Genomic DNA, 19,689 nt, shown 5'->3' with positions numbered 1-19,689 from the left:
GATTCTATTCTATGATTCCATGATGCTGGATGCTTCTCTAACATATCTGTCTTCACCATTCAGAAATTGTGAATGGGTTATTTTTTCATTTTAATTTGCATGACTTAGTATTTTGATTTTGTATAAAAATTTTTTTTTTTTACAGAATGCACCATTAGTAATAAATTACTTTACCAGTTGTTAAATGGCTCCCATGTTCTGGGTGCATGAGAATTTTTATGGCTACATGCGTTTACATATATATATCTAAATAAACATGAATTCTCTATTGAAAGTACTATGTCAAGCTTAAGGTTGCCAACTGTGATTAAATGTATTCCTGGAGGTTTCATCATATGGCTTGCCTCCACATTCCAGTCATTTGTGGGCCAACACACTCATCCTTGTGACGCACTACCAATTTGCCAATTGGAAAGCAAAAAGACTCATTACTCAACTCAATGATGCTCGACTATCGGCTAAACAGCCTTTTGTTGCCTGATTTTTAATACTTGGTAGAGAGAAATGTTCAAAGAAAATGACAAAACAATATATTTTTTAATGTCCCTGTGATTTTTCTCCAGGGTTGTACACAGCAGTTTCAATTCCTGGAGACTCCAAGCCAGTCTTGGAGGCAACTCAAGGATACCAAACCATATTTGAAGTGGTGTGATAGAGTAAATCATTCACGAAATATGTAATGAAAACTTTTGCATGCCATTCCGTTGTGTTTATTTAATAGTTAAGTTAATTAAGAGCAAAATACAGCGATACTAGAGATCTGAAATAAAACGTCCAAAAACAGGATTCAAAGTACAAAGGAGTCAGTACTTAATATGTTAGCTCTCTTTCTCTCTCTTCAGATGCTGCCTGACCTGCTGAGTATTTCCAACACTTTCTGTTTTTATAATAGTTGTACTGGCAAGTGCCAACTTGGAACTAAACAGCAATGTTTAGCCCTCTGTGAGGATTGTGCAATATTTCATTGTTTAGATAGCAAACACATGCTTTACGAATGTTTTTTTAAAGAACTTTTTCTGCTTCTTTCCAGCTTCAGACTGGACTTGAACTGAACCGAATACTTCTAGGATCCTGTTCTGTGAAAAAGAAGAAGAAAATCAAGAAAAAGAAAGACATTGCGAAGGTGCGGGGGGAAATTACTAAAATTGTTTGTAAATGGATGCAGTGGCAACTGTTACTGCATTTTCATCAATTTACTTTCAACAAAGCTTTGCCTAATTCTGTTCATATTATTAGATGTTCTTGAAAGCTCGGTCCTATACAAGGACAGATGACACAGATCCATGCTTTATTTGTGGCATATAGGCTGTAAAGTATGTTTGTGCATTTGATGTGACTTGCTCAGGTTGAGGTAAAACTTTTTCTCCAGTATTGGGGCAGGAACAGAGGTGTGTGGGCCTGTAATCTAGTAACGTGCCCGATTCGGTTCAGTGCCAGTTAACCTTGTTAACGAGCTTATTAGCTTGCTAAGGGCCAGTTTGATATTTTTGTGGGGAGGCACAGGTTCCACGATGGATCTGAAACAGTCCAAGTCGAGAGAGGCAGCAACACAGTGAGGAGCCAGTCATGACTGCGCCATTCAGATAAGTGGGCTGATATAAGGATGCATGGCTGAGTAGAGCTCTGCCGTTGGGATACAATTGCCGTTGGGTGGGCAGATTTAGTGCAGCGAGTTGTCAATGCACACTAGATCAGTGGAAGAATTATGATCCTCCAGGAATGTGAGGGAGTTGGGTTCATTAATCATTGTGAGTGCAGCTGACCACAAGCATGGCAACAGCTGGACTTAGCGATGAGTATCAGCTTCCTCAGGGACAGATGCAGAGTCCAGGCATGAGAAGGACAGAGAATAGAAATGAGGGCAACCGAGGCCATACACTTACAGTGTGCCGAAAAGGAAACTACATGGACATGTCTGAGAATTAGTACTGGAGGAGACTGCGCCTATCTATTAGCAAGAAGTTTAACAACACCAGGTTAAAGTCCAACAGGTTTATTTGGAAGCAAATGCCACTAGCTTTCGGAGCGCTGCCCCTTCGTCAGGAGGAATGGAGAAATGCTCACAAACAGGGCATACAGAGACACAAACTACCAAATAAACCTGTTGGACTTTAACCTGGTGTTGTTAAACTTCTTACTGTGTTTACCCCAGTCCAACGCCGGCAACTCCACATCATACCTATCCATTAGCAACAGCACAACATTATCTCACTATATTCTGAAGATCAGTGATGTTCTATTTGCAATTTCAAACAAATGGTGGCTTGCATGACGTGGATTTGTCTCCATTGCTGGATTCTCACTGGAGCAGAGCATCATGAATGGCACTTGCGTTGCCATCAAGGTCTAGTGAAAGGCCAGTGAGATTCCTCAACAGAGATATTTTCCACTCTCTCAATGTTCAGCTGGTATGTGACCAGAATGAAACTTTTATACCTGCAAGTGCTTGTTATCCTGGGAATTGCCTTGACTGCTTTGTTGTCTGGCAGCAGCTCTTCATGTCATACTGAAACTCTGTGGATGGATTCTGGGGGACAAGGGATATCCCAGGTCGCAAGATTCAGAATCATAGAATCTATACTGTACAGAAGGAGGCCATTTGGCCCATTGAGTCTGTACCGACCACATTTCCACCCAGACCTATCCCCGTAATCCCACACATTTACCCTGCTAATCCCCTTGACAGTAGGGGCAATTTAGCATGGCCAATCAACCGAACCCACACATCTTTGGACTGTGTGGGAGGAGCACCTGGAGGAAACCCCCACAGACACAGGGAGAATTTGCAAACTCCACACTGACAGTCACCCAAGCCGGGAATTGAACCAGGTTCCTGGAGCTGTGAGGCAGCAGCACTAACCACTGTGCCACCATGCCATCCTACAGCAAGTAATTAGGAAAGCAGATAGATTGTTGGCCTTTATTGCAAGGGAAATGGAGAATAAAACTGAGGAAGTTAGTTACTGCTGTGCAGGGGATGGATGAGACCACATTTGGAGCACTGTGTAGTTTTCACCTTATTTAAGAACTTGCATTGGAGGTAGTGCAGAGCAGGTTCACTCAGTTGATTCCTAGTGGTGGAAGTAATATAAATGGTACGTTTTTCTGCTTCTCACTGACTTTCTTATTTTTATTTATTTGACTGACTAAAACTAGTAATGTCAAACTGAATACATGCTTTAGATTTCCAACACCATCCGTATTTTGCTCTTGCATTTTAAAGAAGCTCTTCGACATTTATTGCTACCTGCCTTTGGCTCATTTTTTAAAATAAGGAATCTGTTGTTTTTACAGAACGAAATGAGAGAAAAGGCCTCTTGGTCACCTTGTGTTCGGGCGCGCCTTGCTGAATTTCCATTCGTCGCTGGCACAGTAAGTTTAGAAAGTGAAGTTTTAGGACATGTCTATTCTTGCACAGAGAAAAGGCACAACAAAAGTCATTGTAACTTCAAGCACCATTGATGTTCCAGGGAAGGTGATGATAAGAGAGATATGGCACTGGATCAAATTGTACCAATTTATTTTTCTGCTTATTATTGCCAAGGGTATGAAGACAGAGCTGACTAAGGTGAACGGCGAAATTAGATTGAGGGGTTAGGAAAGTAGAGATGCAATGGAGCACATTTAAGGAGATGTTTTAGAACACTGAGCAAAGATAAATTAAAGGTTAAAAGTTTATTTATTAGTGTCACAAGTAGGCTTACATTAACGCTGCAATGAAGTTACTGTGAAAATCCCCTAGTCGCCACACTCCGGCGCCTGTTTACGTAAGAACATAAGAACTAGGAGCAGGAGTAGGCCATCTGGCCCCTCAAGCCTGCTCTGCCATTCAATAAGATCATGGCTGATCTTTTTGTGGACTCAGCTCCACTTACCCGCCCGCTCACCGTAACCCTTAATTCCTTTACTGTTCAAAAATCTATCTATCATTGTCTTAAAAACATTCAATGAGGAAGCCTCAACTGCTTCACTGGGCAGGGAATTCCACAGATTCACAACCCTTTGTGTGAAGAAGTTCCTCCTCAACTCAGTCTTAAATCTGCTTCCCCTCATTTTGAGGCTATGCCCCCTAGTTCTAGTTTCACCTGTCAGTGGAAATAACTTTCCCTGCTTCTATCTTATCTATTCCCTTCATAATCTTATATGTTTCTATAAGATCTCCCCTCATTCTTCGGAATTCCAATGAGTATAGCCCCAGTCTCTCCTCATAAGCCAACCCTCTCAACTCCGGAATCCACCTAGTGAATCTCTTGTGCACCCCCTCCAGTGCCAGTATATCCTTTCTCAAGTAAGGAGACCAAAACTGTACACAGTACTCCAGGTGTGGCCTCACCAGCACCTTATACAGCTGCAACATAACCTCACTGTTTCTAAACTCCATCCCTCTAGCAATGAAGGACAAAATTCCATTTGCCTTCTTAATTACCTGCTGCACCTGCAAACCAGCTCCTTGAGGTTCCTGCACAAGAACACCCATGTCCCTCTGCACATGCTGCAATTTTTTACCATTTAAATAATAGTCCATTTTGCTGTTGTTCCTACCAAAATGGATGACCTCACATTTACCAACATTGTACTCCATCTGCCAGACCCTTGCCCACTCACTTTGACTATCTGTATCCCTTTGCAGACTTTCAGCGTCCTCTTCACACTTTGCTCTTCCACCCATCTTAGTGTCATCTGTGAATTTTGACACACTATACTTGGTCCCCAACTCATCTATGTAAAGCGTAACCAATTGCGGCCCCAACACTGACCCCTGAGGCACACCACTAGTCACTGATCGCCAATCAGAAAAACACCCATTTACCCCCACTCTTTGCTTTCTGTTAGTTAACCAGTCCTCTATCCATGCTAATACATTACCCGTAACACTGTGCACCTTTATCTTATGTAGCAGTCTTTGGTGCGGCACCTTGTCAAATGCCTTCTGGAAATCCAGATACACCACATCCACGTGTTCCCCATTGTATGTTCCACTGCACATGTAATGTCCTCAAAATATTCCACCAAATTAGTCAAACATGACCTTTCCTTTATGAAGCCATGCGGCGTCTTACCAATGGGACAATTTATATCCAGATGTCTCACTATTTCTTCCTTGATGATAGATTCAAGCATTTTCCCTACTACAGAAGTTAAGCTAACCGGCCTATAGTTACCTGCCTTTTGTCTACTTCCTTTTTTAAACAGTAGTGTCACATTTGCTGTTTTCCAATCTGGGGGAACCACCTCAGAGTTCAGCGAATTTTGGTAAATTACCACTAGTACATTTGTTATTTCTCCCGCCATCTCTTTTAGTACCCTGGGATGCATTCCATCAGGACCAGGAGACTTGTCTACCTTTAGCCCCATTAACTTGCCCAACACTACCTCTTTCTTACCTGCCATAGCCTTCCTGTCATCAATTTTTGGCATGTTATTTGTGTCTTCCACTGTGAAGACCGACACAAACTACCTGTTCAATGCCTTAGCCATTTTCTCATTTCCAGTTATTGCATCCCCTTCTCGTCCTCTAAAGGACCAATGTTTACTTTAGCCACTCTTTTTTTGTTTTATATATTTGTAGAAACTTTTGCTATCTGTTTTTATATTCTGAGCTAATTTACCCTCATAATCCATCTTACTTTTCTTTATAGCTTTTTTCGTGGCTTTCTGCTGACTTTTAAAGATTTCCCAATCCTCTAGGTTCCCACTAATCTTTGCCACTTTGTATGCATTTTCTTTCAATTTGATACCCTCCTTTATTTCCTTAGATATCCATGGCTGATTATCTCTCTTTCTACAGTCCTTCCTTATCACTGGTATATACCTTTACTGAGCACTGTGAAAGATTGCTTTGAAAATCCTCCACTGTTCCTCAATTGTCCCACCATAAAGTGTTTGCTTCCAGTCTACCTTAGCCAACTCCTCCCTCATCCCTTTGTAGTCTCCTTTGTTTAAGCACAAGATACTGGTATTGGATTTTACCTTCTCACGCTCCATCTGTATTTTAAATTCAACCATAATGTGATCGCTTCTTCCAAGAAGATCCCTAACTGCAAGATCATTAATTATTCCCATCTCATTACACAGGACCAGATCTAGGATAGCTTGCTCCCTTGTCAGTTCCATTACATACTGTTCAAGGAAGCTATCGTGGATACATTCTATGAACTCCTCCTCAAGGCTGCCTTGACCGACCTGGTTTGACCAATTGATATGTAGATTAAAATCCCCCATGATAATTGCTGTACCATTTTTACCTGCATCAGTTATTTCTTTGTTTATTTCTTGCCCCATCATGATGTCATTATTTGGTGGCCTATAGACTACGCCTATCAGTGACTTTTTCTCCTTACTGTTTCTAATTTCCACCCAAATGGATTCAACCTTTTTTTTCCATAGAACCTATATCATCTCTCACTACCGCCCTGATGTCATCCTTAAATATCAGAATTACACCACCTCCTTTACCTTCCTGTCGGTCCCTCCGAACAGTTTGATACCCCTGGATATTCAACTCCCAGTCGTGACCATCCTGCAACCATGTCTCTGTAATGACCACCAAATCATACTCGTTCGCGATGATTTGTGCTGTCAACTCATTTACGTTGTTTCGAATGCTATGAGCATTCAGGTAAAGTGCCCGTATGCTAGTTTTTGTACCTTTTTGAATTCTAACACTTCCATTAATAACATCTCCTGAGTTCTCCTTCCTTTTAACTTTTTTCCTGATTTTTGATGTAGTTGGAACCTTCTCCCCACATTTTGTCCTTGCTCCCTCCTTCTCGGACTCCTTACATAGGTTCCCATCCCCCTGGCATATTAGTTTAAACCATCCCTAACTGCTCTAGCAAACTCTCCCCCAAGGACATCAGTCCCAGTCCTGCCCAGGTGTAACCCATCCAATTTGTATAGGTCCCATCTCACCCAGAACCGGTCCCAATGCCCCAGGAATCTGAAACCCTCCCCCTGACACAATCTCTTCAGCCACATATTTATCCGATATGTCCTCTCATTTCTACTCTGACTAGCACATGGCACCGGTAGTAATCCTGAGGTCCAATTTCTTAATTTTTTTCCTAGCTCCCTGTATTCTGCTTTTAGGACCTCATTCCTTTTTTTACCTTTGTCATTTGTACCAACATATACTACGACCACTGGCTTCTCGCCCTCTCCCTTCAGAATGTCCTGCAGACGCTCCGAGACATCCTTGACCCTAGCATCAGGGAGGCAACATACCATCCTGGAGTCTCGTTTGTGAACACTGAGGGAGAATTTAGCATGGCCAATGCACCTAAACAGCACATCTTTTGGAATTGTGGGAGGAAACCAGAGCACCTGGGGGAAACCCACACAGATATGGGGGGAATGTGCAAACTCCGCACAGACAGTGACCCAAGCTGGGAATCGAATCCGGGTCCCTGGCGCTGTGAGGCAGCAGTGCTAACCACTGTGCCACCGTGTATGCCAGTGAGAAAGAAAGACTCTAGGGTAAACATCACTAGCTAAATAAGCAAGTTAAAGATAATTATTTTTAAAATTGATTTTAATGGGATGGGAGTATTGCTGGCTGGACCAGCATTTGTTGCCCATCCCTATCTACCCTCCATTTCAGATTCCTCTGGTGCCCCAAGTCATATCAACCATTTCCAATTTCCCGGCTCTAACTGCTTCCTCTTCACTATGGACGTCCAATCCTTCTACACCTCTATCCCCCACTAAGTGGGTCTTGGGGTTCTCCACCTCTTCCTTGGACAGAGGCCTCAACAATTTCCATCCATCACCACTCTCCTCTGCCTGGCTGAACATGTTCCTGTCACTCAATAATTTATCTTTTCACTTGTCTCAGTTCCTGCAAATAAAAGGTGTGGCTAAGGGTACCCACATGGACCCCAGTTATCCCTGTCTTTTTGTGGGTTATGTGGAACACTCCTTGTTCCTTTCCTACTTGGACCCATTCCCATAACTCTTACACCATTACACTGATGACTGGATTGCTGCCACTTCATGCTCTCATCTGGATCTGGAAAAATGTATCAATTTTCCTTCCAATCTCCATCACTCACTCACTTACACACGGTCCATTTCTGATACTTCCATTCCTTGGCCTGCTTCCATTTCCACTGATAGACTGACCACAAATCTTCACTACAAGCCCACCGACTCCCACCCTAACTCAACTACATCTCTGTGCACCCTGCTTCCTGTAAGGACCCATCCTGTTCTCCCAATTTCTCTGGCACTTTTGCATTTGTTCTGATGATGCCACCTTTGAAAATGGCGCTTCTGACATGTCTGCCTTTTTCCTTTAAACGAGGTGTCCCCTCCTTCACCCTGCCCCCCGTAGTTGGCAAAGCATCCAACCGGATCCGAACCATTTCCCGCACCTCAACCCACCTCCCTTCCCCTCCCTCCCAGAACCATGATAAGGTCACTCTGGTCCTCATTTTCCACACCACCAGCCTCTGTATTCAAGGATTCATCCTCCACCATTATCGCCAACTCCAGCATGATGCCACCACAAAATACATCCCCCCCCCTCCCCCACACGCACCCCTCCATCAGCATTCTGCAAGGTCTACCTCCATGACATCATGGTCCACTCCATCACCCCCAACTCCTCATCCCCTTCCCACAGCACCTTCCCTTGCAATTGCAGAAGATGCAACACCTGCGCCTTTACCTCCTCCCTCCTCACCATTTAAGACCCTCAATACTCTTTTCAGGTGAAGCAACATTTCACTTGTACCTTCTTCAGTTTGGTTTACCGTATTCGCTGCTCCCAATATGGTCTCCTCAGCGTTGGGCAGACTAAATACAGACTCCATCCTCAAGCATAACCCCAACCTTCCTGTCACTTGCCATTTCAACTCGGTGTCTTGCTCTCACGCTCACATGTCTGTCCTTGGCCTGCTGCAATGCTCCAGTGAAGCTCAATACAAACTGAAGGAACAGCATCTCATCTTCCAGTTAGGCATGTTACAGCCTTCAGGACTCAATATGGAGTTCAACAATTTTTAACTGTGATCTTCCTTCTCTATGTTATCCTTTTATTATTTATATATACAAAACATATTTTGTCTCAGTACAAAAGCCCCCCTCTGCCTCTCCCACTGGGCCATCTGTCACTTGTTCTTAGGTTTTGCTTTCACTGAGGATTGACTTTTCTCCCATTACAACACTCTGATATTCTTTTTTTATGCAACTATTAGCACCTTCTATAGCCCTTCACACTTCCTCTGTCTTGTGCCCTATACATCGTTATTGCAATCTCTTCTAGCTCCCACCAATCACTGCCCTTCTCTTCTTCTCCAACTGTTCCACCCCCACTTATACAGTTTATAATCCATCAGCTTTCCCCCTCTCTTTCACACTGAAGAAGAGTTATGCGGACTCGAAGAGTGAAGCTATTTTCCCTCTCCACAGATGCTACCAGACCTGCTATGTTTTTCCAGAATTTTCTGCTTTTGTTTCAGATTCCAGCACCTGGAGTATTTTGCTTTTATATAGGTATGAGAGTAAGTTGTGAGAAAGACATAAAGGCTCTACAAAGGGATGTAGTTAGGTTATGTGAATGGGCAAAAATTGACAGATGGAGTATAATATGGAAAAATGTGAACTTGTCCACTTTGGAAGGATAGACAAGAAGTATGTTATTTAAATGAAAAGAGATCACAGGACTCTGCAGTACAGAGGGATCTGGGTGTTCTAGTACATGAGTCACCAAAAGCTACTGTGCAAGTTCAATAATTGAATCGAAAGAAAAAATTTGATTGGATTTATTATTGTCACATGTATTAACATACAGTGAAAAGTATTGTTTCTTGCACGCTATACAGACAAAGCATACTGTTCATAGAAAAGGAAATGAGAGAATGCAGAATGTAGTGTTACTGTCATAGCTGGGGTGTAGAGAAAGATCAACTTAATGCAAGGTAGGTCCATTCAAAAGTCTGACAGCAGCAGGGAAGAAGCTATTCTTGAGTCGTTTGGTATGTGACCTCAGACTTTTGTATCTTTTTCCCGATGGAAGAAGGCGGAGGAGAGTATGTCCAGGGTGCATGGGGTCCTTAATTATGCTGACTGCTTTTCCGAGGCAACGGGAAGTGAAGACAGAGGCAATCGATGGGAGGCTGATTTGCATGATAGATTGGGCCACATTTACGACCTTTTGTAGTTTCTTGCGCTCTTGGGCAGAGCAGGAGCCATACCAAGCTGTAATAAGAATGCTTTCTATGGTGCATCTGTAAAAGTTGATGAGAGTCATAGCTGACATGCCAAATTTGCTTAGTCGTCTGAGAAATGGCATGTTGTTCATTGCCAGGGGAATAGAATATAAAAGCAGAGATGTTTTATAGTTGTACAGGGCATTAGTGAGACCACTAGGAGTATGATGTATAGTTTTAATCTCCTTACTTAAGAAAGGAAATGATTGCATTAGAAGCAGCTCAGAGAAGGTTCACTTGACTGATTCCTGGGATGGATGGCTTATCTGATGAGGGAAGGTTGGCCATTTTGAGTCTTTATCCATTGGGAGTTGAGAAGAATGAGAGCTGATCGAATTGAAACATGCACAATCCTGAAGGAACTTGACAAGTTGGAGGCTGAGAGGATGTTTCCCCTTATGAGAAGCACGAGAACTAGGCGACAAAGTTTAAAAGTAAGGAATCTCCCATTTAATCGAGTTGAGGGTCGTCGGCCTGCAAATTTCTCTTCTCCAAAGAGCAGTGGAGGCAGGGTCATTGAATATTTTTAAGACTGAGTTAGATAGATAGGTTCTTGATTGATAAGGGAATCAAAGGGTATAGGGTAGACAGGAAAGTGGAGTTGAGGTCACAATCAGATCAGCTATGATCTTTCCAAGTGGCAGAACAGGTTCAAGGGGCCGAATGGCCTACTCCTAATTCACCCATTTTGATTTGCTTTAATTGATTTCTGTTCATTAATGTGAAATGCAGAGTTAATGGCAATTGGTTATCCACAAGGAAGCAGGTAATCTGGATTGGATCCCCTAGCAGGCCATTAATAGAGTGATCATGAAGCCTTAAGGGCTGGTGTGCAGGTTCTTTTCTCACGTAGAAATATGTGAAGGAGGAAAATAAATAACTTTAAGGTTGTGTGCTCCGTCATTGGGAGATTTGGTTAGTGGTTAATGAGATGGCGACTGCCTCCACAGTGAATGCTTGTGGGCACAGGGCTCAAACGCACACATTGCACATTATTGTACATTATATTGCTGCTGTATTCTACTGGTGTCCTCTTGTTTTCCTTCTGTTGAGATTATGTCATCAAGTAATCTTTGCCAAAGTTTATTTATAACTGAATTGGTGGTATTCTGTCAGCTAAAACTACAGCTTGCAGCTTTAATGTGAACACTAAAGCTGTTCTGCATTAGGAGTGAACATGGTCTTTAAATTAATCGCGTATCCTCAATATTTTGAGCAGCTTATCAACTCGTGTTTAATTCTATAGAAGCTAAATCTGATGAGATTCTGGTGTGAAAGAAAGTGCCATATTTATCTTTGAATCCAGCCTTAAATTCACTGTTTTTGTGTTCAAGTCCATTAGTACCAGTCATTCTGTCACAGCAAATGTACAGAATGTTTTCCATCTGATGAAACACTACAACACAATGATATCTGATGGAAGGCAAAAGCTCCCAGTGCAAAGGACTCTTAAGAATTCGCGAAAAACAACTTATGACAGTGCCAACGTGAAGAATGGAGATCTACATTATGTATCGTCCTATTCCTCCTCCTCTTCAGCAACTGAGGGGCTTTCTGAGATTCTCTTAGCACTGCAGGATGAGCTGGGCCAAATGAGCTTGTAAGTATAAGAAGCTAATTCTAGTCCATTGGCTGATTCAAGTTTCCTGGCAAAGTACTGGACTGGGGGGGGAAACACCTATCCGATTGTACTTCAAGTTGTTTTGACTCTATTTGTCTTCAATACATACAAACATATATATTGGGAGCAGGAGTTGGCCACCTCACAGAATTGTTACAGTTCCGAAGGAGGCCATTTGGCCCATTGTGTCTGCATTGACTCTCCAAATGAGCATCATGGCTTAGTGCCACTCTCCTACCTTTATCCTGTGCTCCTACACATTGTTTCTATTCAAATAATCATCTAATGTCCTCTTGAATGCGTTGATTGAACCTGCCTCCACCACACTTCCAGACAGTGCATTTCAAACCCGAATCACACGCTGTGTGAAAAAGATTGTTCTAACATGCCAAAGGCTGTTCATTGGAGACCTTCTGGGTATGGTCCAGCATCATATTTGCACCATCTGCCTGGAGCCCATTTAGGTTCAATGCAATCAGTAGATTTTTAGTTGAAAAACTAAACAGGAGCATAACCCAGCCTTAGTGCGTGGCTTCTTGTGGGAAGTGATTTTTGTTTTGCGTGTTTTTGTTTCGCATGCTGTATTTTAGGAACACATTAGGAGTGCTAAACGAGGGATAGCTGTATGCTCTGAGATTTCTGTTCTGCAATGTAAACAATCCCAGGCTGTTCAGCCTCACCATAATGATTGTAACATTTGCACAAAGACCCACGCAGAGTGATCGTCAAGGAAAGCTGAGAGTGACTTTGAAATTAGAACACAGAACAGTACAGCACAGAACAGGCCCTTCGGCCCACGATGTTGTGCCGAGCTTTATCTGAAACCAAGATCAAGCTATCCCACTCCCTATCATCCTGGTGTGCTCCATGTGCCTATCCAATAACCGCTTAAATGTTTCTAAAGTGTCTGACTCCACTATCACTGCAGGCAGTCCATTCCACACCCCAACCACTCTCTGCGTAAAGAACCTACCTCTGATATCCGTCCTGTATCTCCCACCACGAACCCTATAGTTATGCCCCCTTGTAATAGCTCCATCCACCCGAGGAAATAGTCTTTGAACGTTCACTCTATCTATCCCCTTCATCATTTTATACACCTCTATTAAGTCTCCCCTCAGCCTCCTCCGCTCCAGAGAGAATAGCCCTAGCTCCCTCAACCTTTCCTCATATGACCTACCCTCCAAACCAGGCAGCATCCTGGTAAATCTCCTCTGCACTCCTTCCAGCGCTTCCACATCCTTCCTATAGTGAGGTGACCAGAACTGCACACAATATTCCAAATGTGGTCTCACCAAGGTCCTGTACAGTTGCAGCATAACCCCACGGCTCTTAAACTCCAACCCCCTATTAATAAAAGCTAACACACTACAGGCCTTCTTCACAGCTCTATCCACTTGAGTGGCAACCTTTAGAGATCTGTGGATATGGACCCCAAGATCTCTCTGTTCCTCCACAGTCTTCAGAACCCTACCTTTGACCCTGTAATCCACATTTAAATTTGTCCTACCAAAATGAATCACCTCACATTTATCAGGGTTAAACTCCATTTGCCATTTTTCAGCCCAGCTTTGCATCCTATCTATGTCTCTTTGCAGCCTACAACACCCCTCCACCTCATCCACTACTCCACCAATCTTGGTGTCATCAGCAAATTTACTGATCCACCCTTCAGCCCCCTCCTCTAAGTCATTAATAAAAATCACAAAGAGCAGAGGACCAAGCACTGATCCCTGCGGCACACCGCTAGCAACCTGCCTCCAATCCGAAAAATTTTCCATCGACCACCACCCTCTGTCTTCGGTCAGACAGCCAGTTGCCTATCCAATCGGCCAACTTTCCCTCTATCCCACACCTCCTCACTTTCATCATAAGCCGACCATGGGGGACCTTATCAAACGCCTTACTAAAATCCATGTATATGACATCAACTGCCCTACCTTCATCAACACACTTAGTTACCTCCTCAAAAAATTCTATCAAATTTGTGAGGCACGACTTGCCCTTCACGAATCCGTGCTGACTATCTCGGGTTAATCCGCATCTTTCTAAATGGTCGTAAATCCCATCCCTAAGGACCCTTTCCATCAATTTACCAACCACCGAAGTAAGACTAACCGGTCTATAATTACCAGGGTCATTTCTATTCCCTTTCTTAAACAGAGGAACAACATTCGCCATTCTCCAGTCCTCTGGCACCATCCCCGTGGACAGCGAGGACCCAAAGATCAACGCCAAAGGCTCTGCAATCTCATCCCTTGCCTCCCAAAGAATCCTAGGATACATTTCATCAGGCCCAGGGGACTTATCGACCTTCAGTTTATTCAAAACTGCCAAGACATCCTCCCTCCGAACATCTATTTCCTCCAGCCTATTAGCCTGTAACACCTTCTCTTCCTCAAAAACATGGCCCCTCTCCTTGGTGAACACTGAAGAAAAGTATTCATTCATCACCTCGCCTATCTCTACTGACTCCATACACAAGTTCCCACTACTGTCCTTGACCGGCCCTAACCTCACCCTGGTCATTCTTTTATTCCTCACATAAGAGTAAAAAGCCTTGGGGTTTTCCTTGATCCGACCCGCCAAGGACTTCTCATGTCCCCTCCTAGCTCTCCTAAGCCCCTTTTTCAGCTCATTCCTTGCTAACTTGTAACCCTCAATCGAGCCATCTGAACCTTGTTTCCTCATCCCGACATAAGCTTCCCTCTTCCTTTTCACAAGACATTCCACCTCTTTTGTGAACCATGGTTCCCTCACTCGGCCATTTCCTCCCTGCCTGACAGGAACATACCTATCAAGGACATCCAGTATTTGTTCCTTGAAAAAATTCCACTTTTCATTAGTTCCTTTCTCTGACAGTTTCTGTTCCCAACTTATGCCCCCTAATTCTTGCCTAATCGCATCATAATTACCCCTCCCCCAATTGTAAACCTTGCCCTGCCGTACGGCCCTATCCCTCTCCATTGCAATAACAAAAGACACCGAATTGTGGTCACTATCTCCAAATTGCTCTCCCACAACCAAATCTAACACTTGGAAATTAATCAAATCTTCAGACATACACGGAGTATTTCAAATGGAAAATTTTGGATTGTAAAGGACCTGTTTGTTTTTATCTAATCCTTGTTTGAAAAGAGCTGAAACCAGTTATTGTAGGTAACAGATATCACGGGCAGGATGTTCCCCCACTGGCAGATTTGCAATCTGGTGGGACTAAAATTTCCTTAGATGGCCTTCCCACTGGATTCCCACCCTCCCCGACCTCTCTGCAATTTTACAGTAGGACAGGCAAGGCCTAGACCTGTATGCCCTCCCTTGCCTTATTTGAGGCCCTTAAGTGACCAATGAATGACCATTTAAGGGCCATTTCCTGCCCACCCTCAATTTTCAGGCTCGTTGGAGATGCTTAGCAGTGGGAAGAAGCCTGGCAAGTGACCTTGCTTGTGCCTCAGGTGGGGTGGTGATAGGGGGAAAACATATTCATCTTCTATACAACCTCCCTTCAAAATCGCCCCTCCCCACCCCACAAAGTTCATTTCTTAGTGTCACAAGTAGGCTTGCATTTGGAAAGTGGAAACTGGAGCACCGGAGGAAATCCACGCAGACACGGAGAGACCGTGCAGACTCCACACAGACAATGACCCAAGCCGGGAATCGAACCCAAGTACCTGGCGCTGTGAGGCAGCAGTGCTAACCACTGTGCCACCTTAAAAAGATATAATATTCCCCTCCCATGGCCTTTCTGGGGGATTTCATTCTGAGTGAGGGGTGGAAGAGAAAAAGGGAATAGAAAGATATCCTGAAAATATAATGCAAGGAAGAGGGGATGGGAGAAGACGTGTAAAATATAAAAACTAATACAGACTAGTTGGGCCAAAAACCCTGTTTTGGTTTTTGTGCTGTATATTCTATATAATTGCTGATGACTAACACAATGTTCAGCACCATTCATGACTCGAAGCAGCCAATGCCCAGATGCAGCAAGATCTGGACAAAATTCAGGCTTGGGCTGATGTGTGGCACAAAGGTTACTTGCAACTTAAGTACCAAGCTATGAGCATCAAGAGAGAATCTAACCAGCTCCCCTTGATTTTCAAAGACTTTGTCATTGCTGAATCCCCCACTATCAACATCCTGGTGATTACCATTGACCAGAACTTGAACTGGACCAGCCATATAAATACTGTGGCTACAAGAGCAGGTCAGAGGCTAAGAATTCTGCGGAGGGTAGCTCACTCCTGACTCCTCAAAACCTGTCCACCATCTACAAGGAATACTCTGCACTCACCTGGATGAGTGTAGATCCAACAACAATCAACAACCTGGACACCACCCAGGACAAAGCAGCCCACCTGATTGACACCCCATTCACCCCCCCCATCCACTGACAGGGGCAGCTGCATGCACCACCTACAAGATGCACTGCAGCAAGTCACCAAGATTTCTTTGACAGCACCTTCCAAACCTGTGACCTATATACTAGCTAGGAAGACAAGGGCAGCAGATGGAAGGGAACACCGTGTTTTTCTCAACAGCGGGAGGTGGTGCACTGTTGGCCAGTGGCGGGATCTTCTGTCAGTGGGATTTCCCATTGACTCCACCTCACACCGCCAGGAAACATGTGGCGACAGAGTGCCGTCATTGGGAGAAGAAAATCCCTCCGGCATGAAGAGCCAGAAGATTGCACCCCATATCTCAGTTCCTTCATTGTTACTGGCACTCCCTTTCTAACAACACTGTGGGTGTACCTACACCACTGGGACTGCCACAGTTCAGGAAGGTGGCTCACACCATCTTCTCAAGAACAATTAGGAATGGGTAATAAATGCTGACCTAGCCAGCCACATCCCATGAATTAATAAATTTAAGAAATGTAATTTGTTGTAAACAGAATTCATTTGAAGGTTGGGATAAATTTATTGTTCGTGTGCAAGCAAAAAAAAAACCCCAGGTGCTTCTGTAAAGGGTTATGTTCTGACCAGAAATGAGAAAGATAACATGATGTTCTATTACCATCATCAATCTTTGGTGATATTTGTAATATCCGACTGAGATTTAACTTTGTTTCTTCATGTAGTTAGAACCTGATATTTGACAACCTGCAAAAGAAAAGTTTAATTTGTGACTGCACAGTGTCAGATGCCAGGCTTAAAAAAATAGAAACTGCAGAGCCATGCTGGGAGTGTGCTGCTTGTCATAGGAAACTGTTTATACAGCAGCTGTGCCTGAGTTACTAATCCACTGTGTACCAGCTTAGTCATCACCTAGATGCTCTTGAAATTTCCTATACTCTTATTGTCAGTCAGCTTACCGAATTTACGGTACAAATGGCCAGAAATTCTACATCATTTATTTTAGGTTTCACCGTATCAACTTATTTGTTTCAGAAAATGCTTCATGCACCATGAGTTACTTTTCAGGTGATGTGCTTGTGGTTTTGGCAGGTTGTCTGTATTGGGAACATCCCACAAACAGAAATGATTGGTATTGGTAAAGAAGGAATGTCACCAACTGAAGAACAAAAATAATTCTTATAAATGCTTGGCATTTGATATTTTGAACACCAGAATAGACAAGACCTGTCATTGTTTTTGAAGAGTGGCATGGACTGTAATTTTTTTGAATAATGGTATGAAAGGTTTGCTATACATCCGAGTCATTAGAAGAGGTGAATTGGATTTATTGAAGTGTGGGATTGTTACAATCCTGCAACAAATGGGAACTCAACACCTGGTACAGAATCATCATACCCTCTGGCCCAAAGACAAGAGTTCCACTGGCTGAGTGAAGTTGGTATGTGGTTTTCAATATAACCTCGATGGTGGGAATATCTGAATTCACTTGTGGTCATTTTTGTCTCTACCTTTTCAGAAACCTGTCATTCTCTGTTGCAAACCTGCTCACCAAGAACAATTTAAGACTTTTGCTAAAAAGATTTTGATTCTCATCTGTATGCAGTGACTCAGCGAGAGCATTGGAAAATGTGTCAGATTCCATGTGAATGCGTTTAACACCCAGCCCTCGCTCACCAATGCCTCTTGATTCCACCACTGCTCTGATTTGGCAGAATGTTTGTTTGACATCCGGTGCTGGATGAACTGAGCTTTCCTCCACTTGTATATTAGGAAGACTGAAGCTATTGCCTTCAATCCCTGCCACAAACTGTTCTCTGAAAAAATAGACACATGTCCTAATATCTCCAAATTTCAGTGTCAAGTTTTGTTGGATCATGCTCCTGTGAAGCTGTGGGATTGTTTTACGATGTTAAAGATGCTACATAAATGTATTTTCATAGTTATTCTTTCTTAACTAGGATTGAATGGGAGAAAGATTTTGCATGCTTGGAAAGGGAGAGGAGATGATAATAGGCACTGTAATGGTGAAGATTGAAGTCGTGTAGATTGTTTAGCAATGTAAATGTTGCCAAACTCTATATTCCCAGTGAGCATCAAGACCTGCTGAAACAAATACAAGGTACCAAAAATACTGATGTCCGTGAAGATTTAGAACGTGAGCTTGACTGTCTCGTGAAACGGATGGAGAAGAAAGGGGATCAGATTTCTAAACTCAAGAAACATCAGGACAAAGTAAGTGATTGCTTTTTAAGTCTCATATTCTCAAGTGACATGCAGGCAATAATCTCACTGAGTGGTTCAGAACCCTGTTACATTAAAACTATTTGATCATTAGGATGTGATCTGAAAACCTCAGATCACAATGTTGAAATCATGCCAATAGAGCTGTTTAATTTTTAAAAATTACCAAGAGGAACTTCTGTGGAGCTATTTTTCTTTGTCCCCCCCCCCCCCCAGCAGCAGCTGAGAACAGCAATAATGGTCCATTTTAATTAATGTCTGATGTGTAAAATTACAGAAATTTAACCTGAGCAAAGGATTCCTAATACCCATGACTCTAATATATATTCGGAAATTTTGCATCTCGTGCACAATCCTAAAGTGGGGGAAATTGTCCTTCACCCCAAAAACATTTGTCAGAATTGGACTGATGCCCATGAAGGGGCATCACGTTCTGATGGATTAAAACCTGCTATTGATTTTCAAACACTGGATCACACCGTATCTGTTCAAGTGAACCATTCGCTCATCAACTTTGAATAACAAAAATGTTCCACCATGCCGCCGACTAATTAAAAAACCCAATCTCCTTGCTTCCCTTGATTTCATATCCTTATACCCTTGAGAACAAAAACTGATCTCAAATTTAAAATTATTAATTGAATCAGCACCTACTACTATTGGTGGGTGAGGACACAAGAAATAGTAGCAGGAGTCGCCCCCCAGACCCTTCAAGCCTGCCGCACCATTCAATACGAACGTGGCTGATCTGTGTCGCCCTCAACTCCTTTTCTGTGCCATTTCCCCAGAGCCCTCTATTCCCCGATCTACAAGAGTTCAACAATTCTACCACCCCTTACATGAATAAGTGTTTCCAAATTTCTCCCCAGAAATACCTGGCTGATTTTAAGGTATGGCCCCTTGTTTTTCTAAACTCTCTCAACAATGAGAAAAGTTCAACTCAAACTTTTTTTAAAAAAAAACTTTTTAAATCTCGACATATATTGGGGAATGTCTGTTGCTGTTTTCTGCAGCTGGAAATGCAAAACACAATAATTATTTGACCAGAGATCATCACTTCCTGTACCTTCTCACAGACCAACTTTAGAATCATAGAATTCCTACAGTGCGGAAGGAGGCCATTTGGCCCATCGAATTTGCACCGATCCTCCGAAGAGCATAGCTAATCCACCTAACCTACACACCGGGGGCAATTTAGCATCACCAATCCACCTAATCTGCACAACTTTAGTCTAATTGAACTATACAATTAGTTCAC

The 19,689-nt window shown here is 43.0% G+C and overlaps 1 protein-coding gene across 1 annotated transcript in view; it reads left to right on the top strand.

Annotated features, from left to right (window-relative positions):
* Positions 1-19,689, top strand: part of cep57l1 (centrosomal protein 57, like 1) — a 57,620-nt gene that overhangs the window by 25,838 nt on the left and 12,093 nt on the right. The window contains exons 7-10 of the mRNA XM_078212383.1: positions 1,031-1,123; positions 3,295-3,372; positions 11,546-11,811; positions 18,278-18,422. Of these exons, the coding sequence (XP_078068509.1) occupies positions 1,031-1,123; positions 3,295-3,372; positions 11,546-11,811; positions 18,278-18,422 (582 nt within the window). The remainder of the gene's footprint in view (positions 1-1,030; positions 1,124-3,294; positions 3,373-11,545; positions 11,812-18,277; positions 18,423-19,689) is intronic.

Source organism: Mustelus asterias, chromosome 5, assembly GCF_964213995.1.
Source record: "Mustelus asterias chromosome 5, sMusAst1.hap1.1, whole genome shotgun sequence".
Classification (NCBI taxonomy): domain Eukaryota; kingdom Metazoa; phylum Chordata; class Chondrichthyes; order Carcharhiniformes; family Triakidae; genus Mustelus; species Mustelus asterias.
This window is presented reverse-complemented; position numbering and strand designations above follow the sequence as displayed.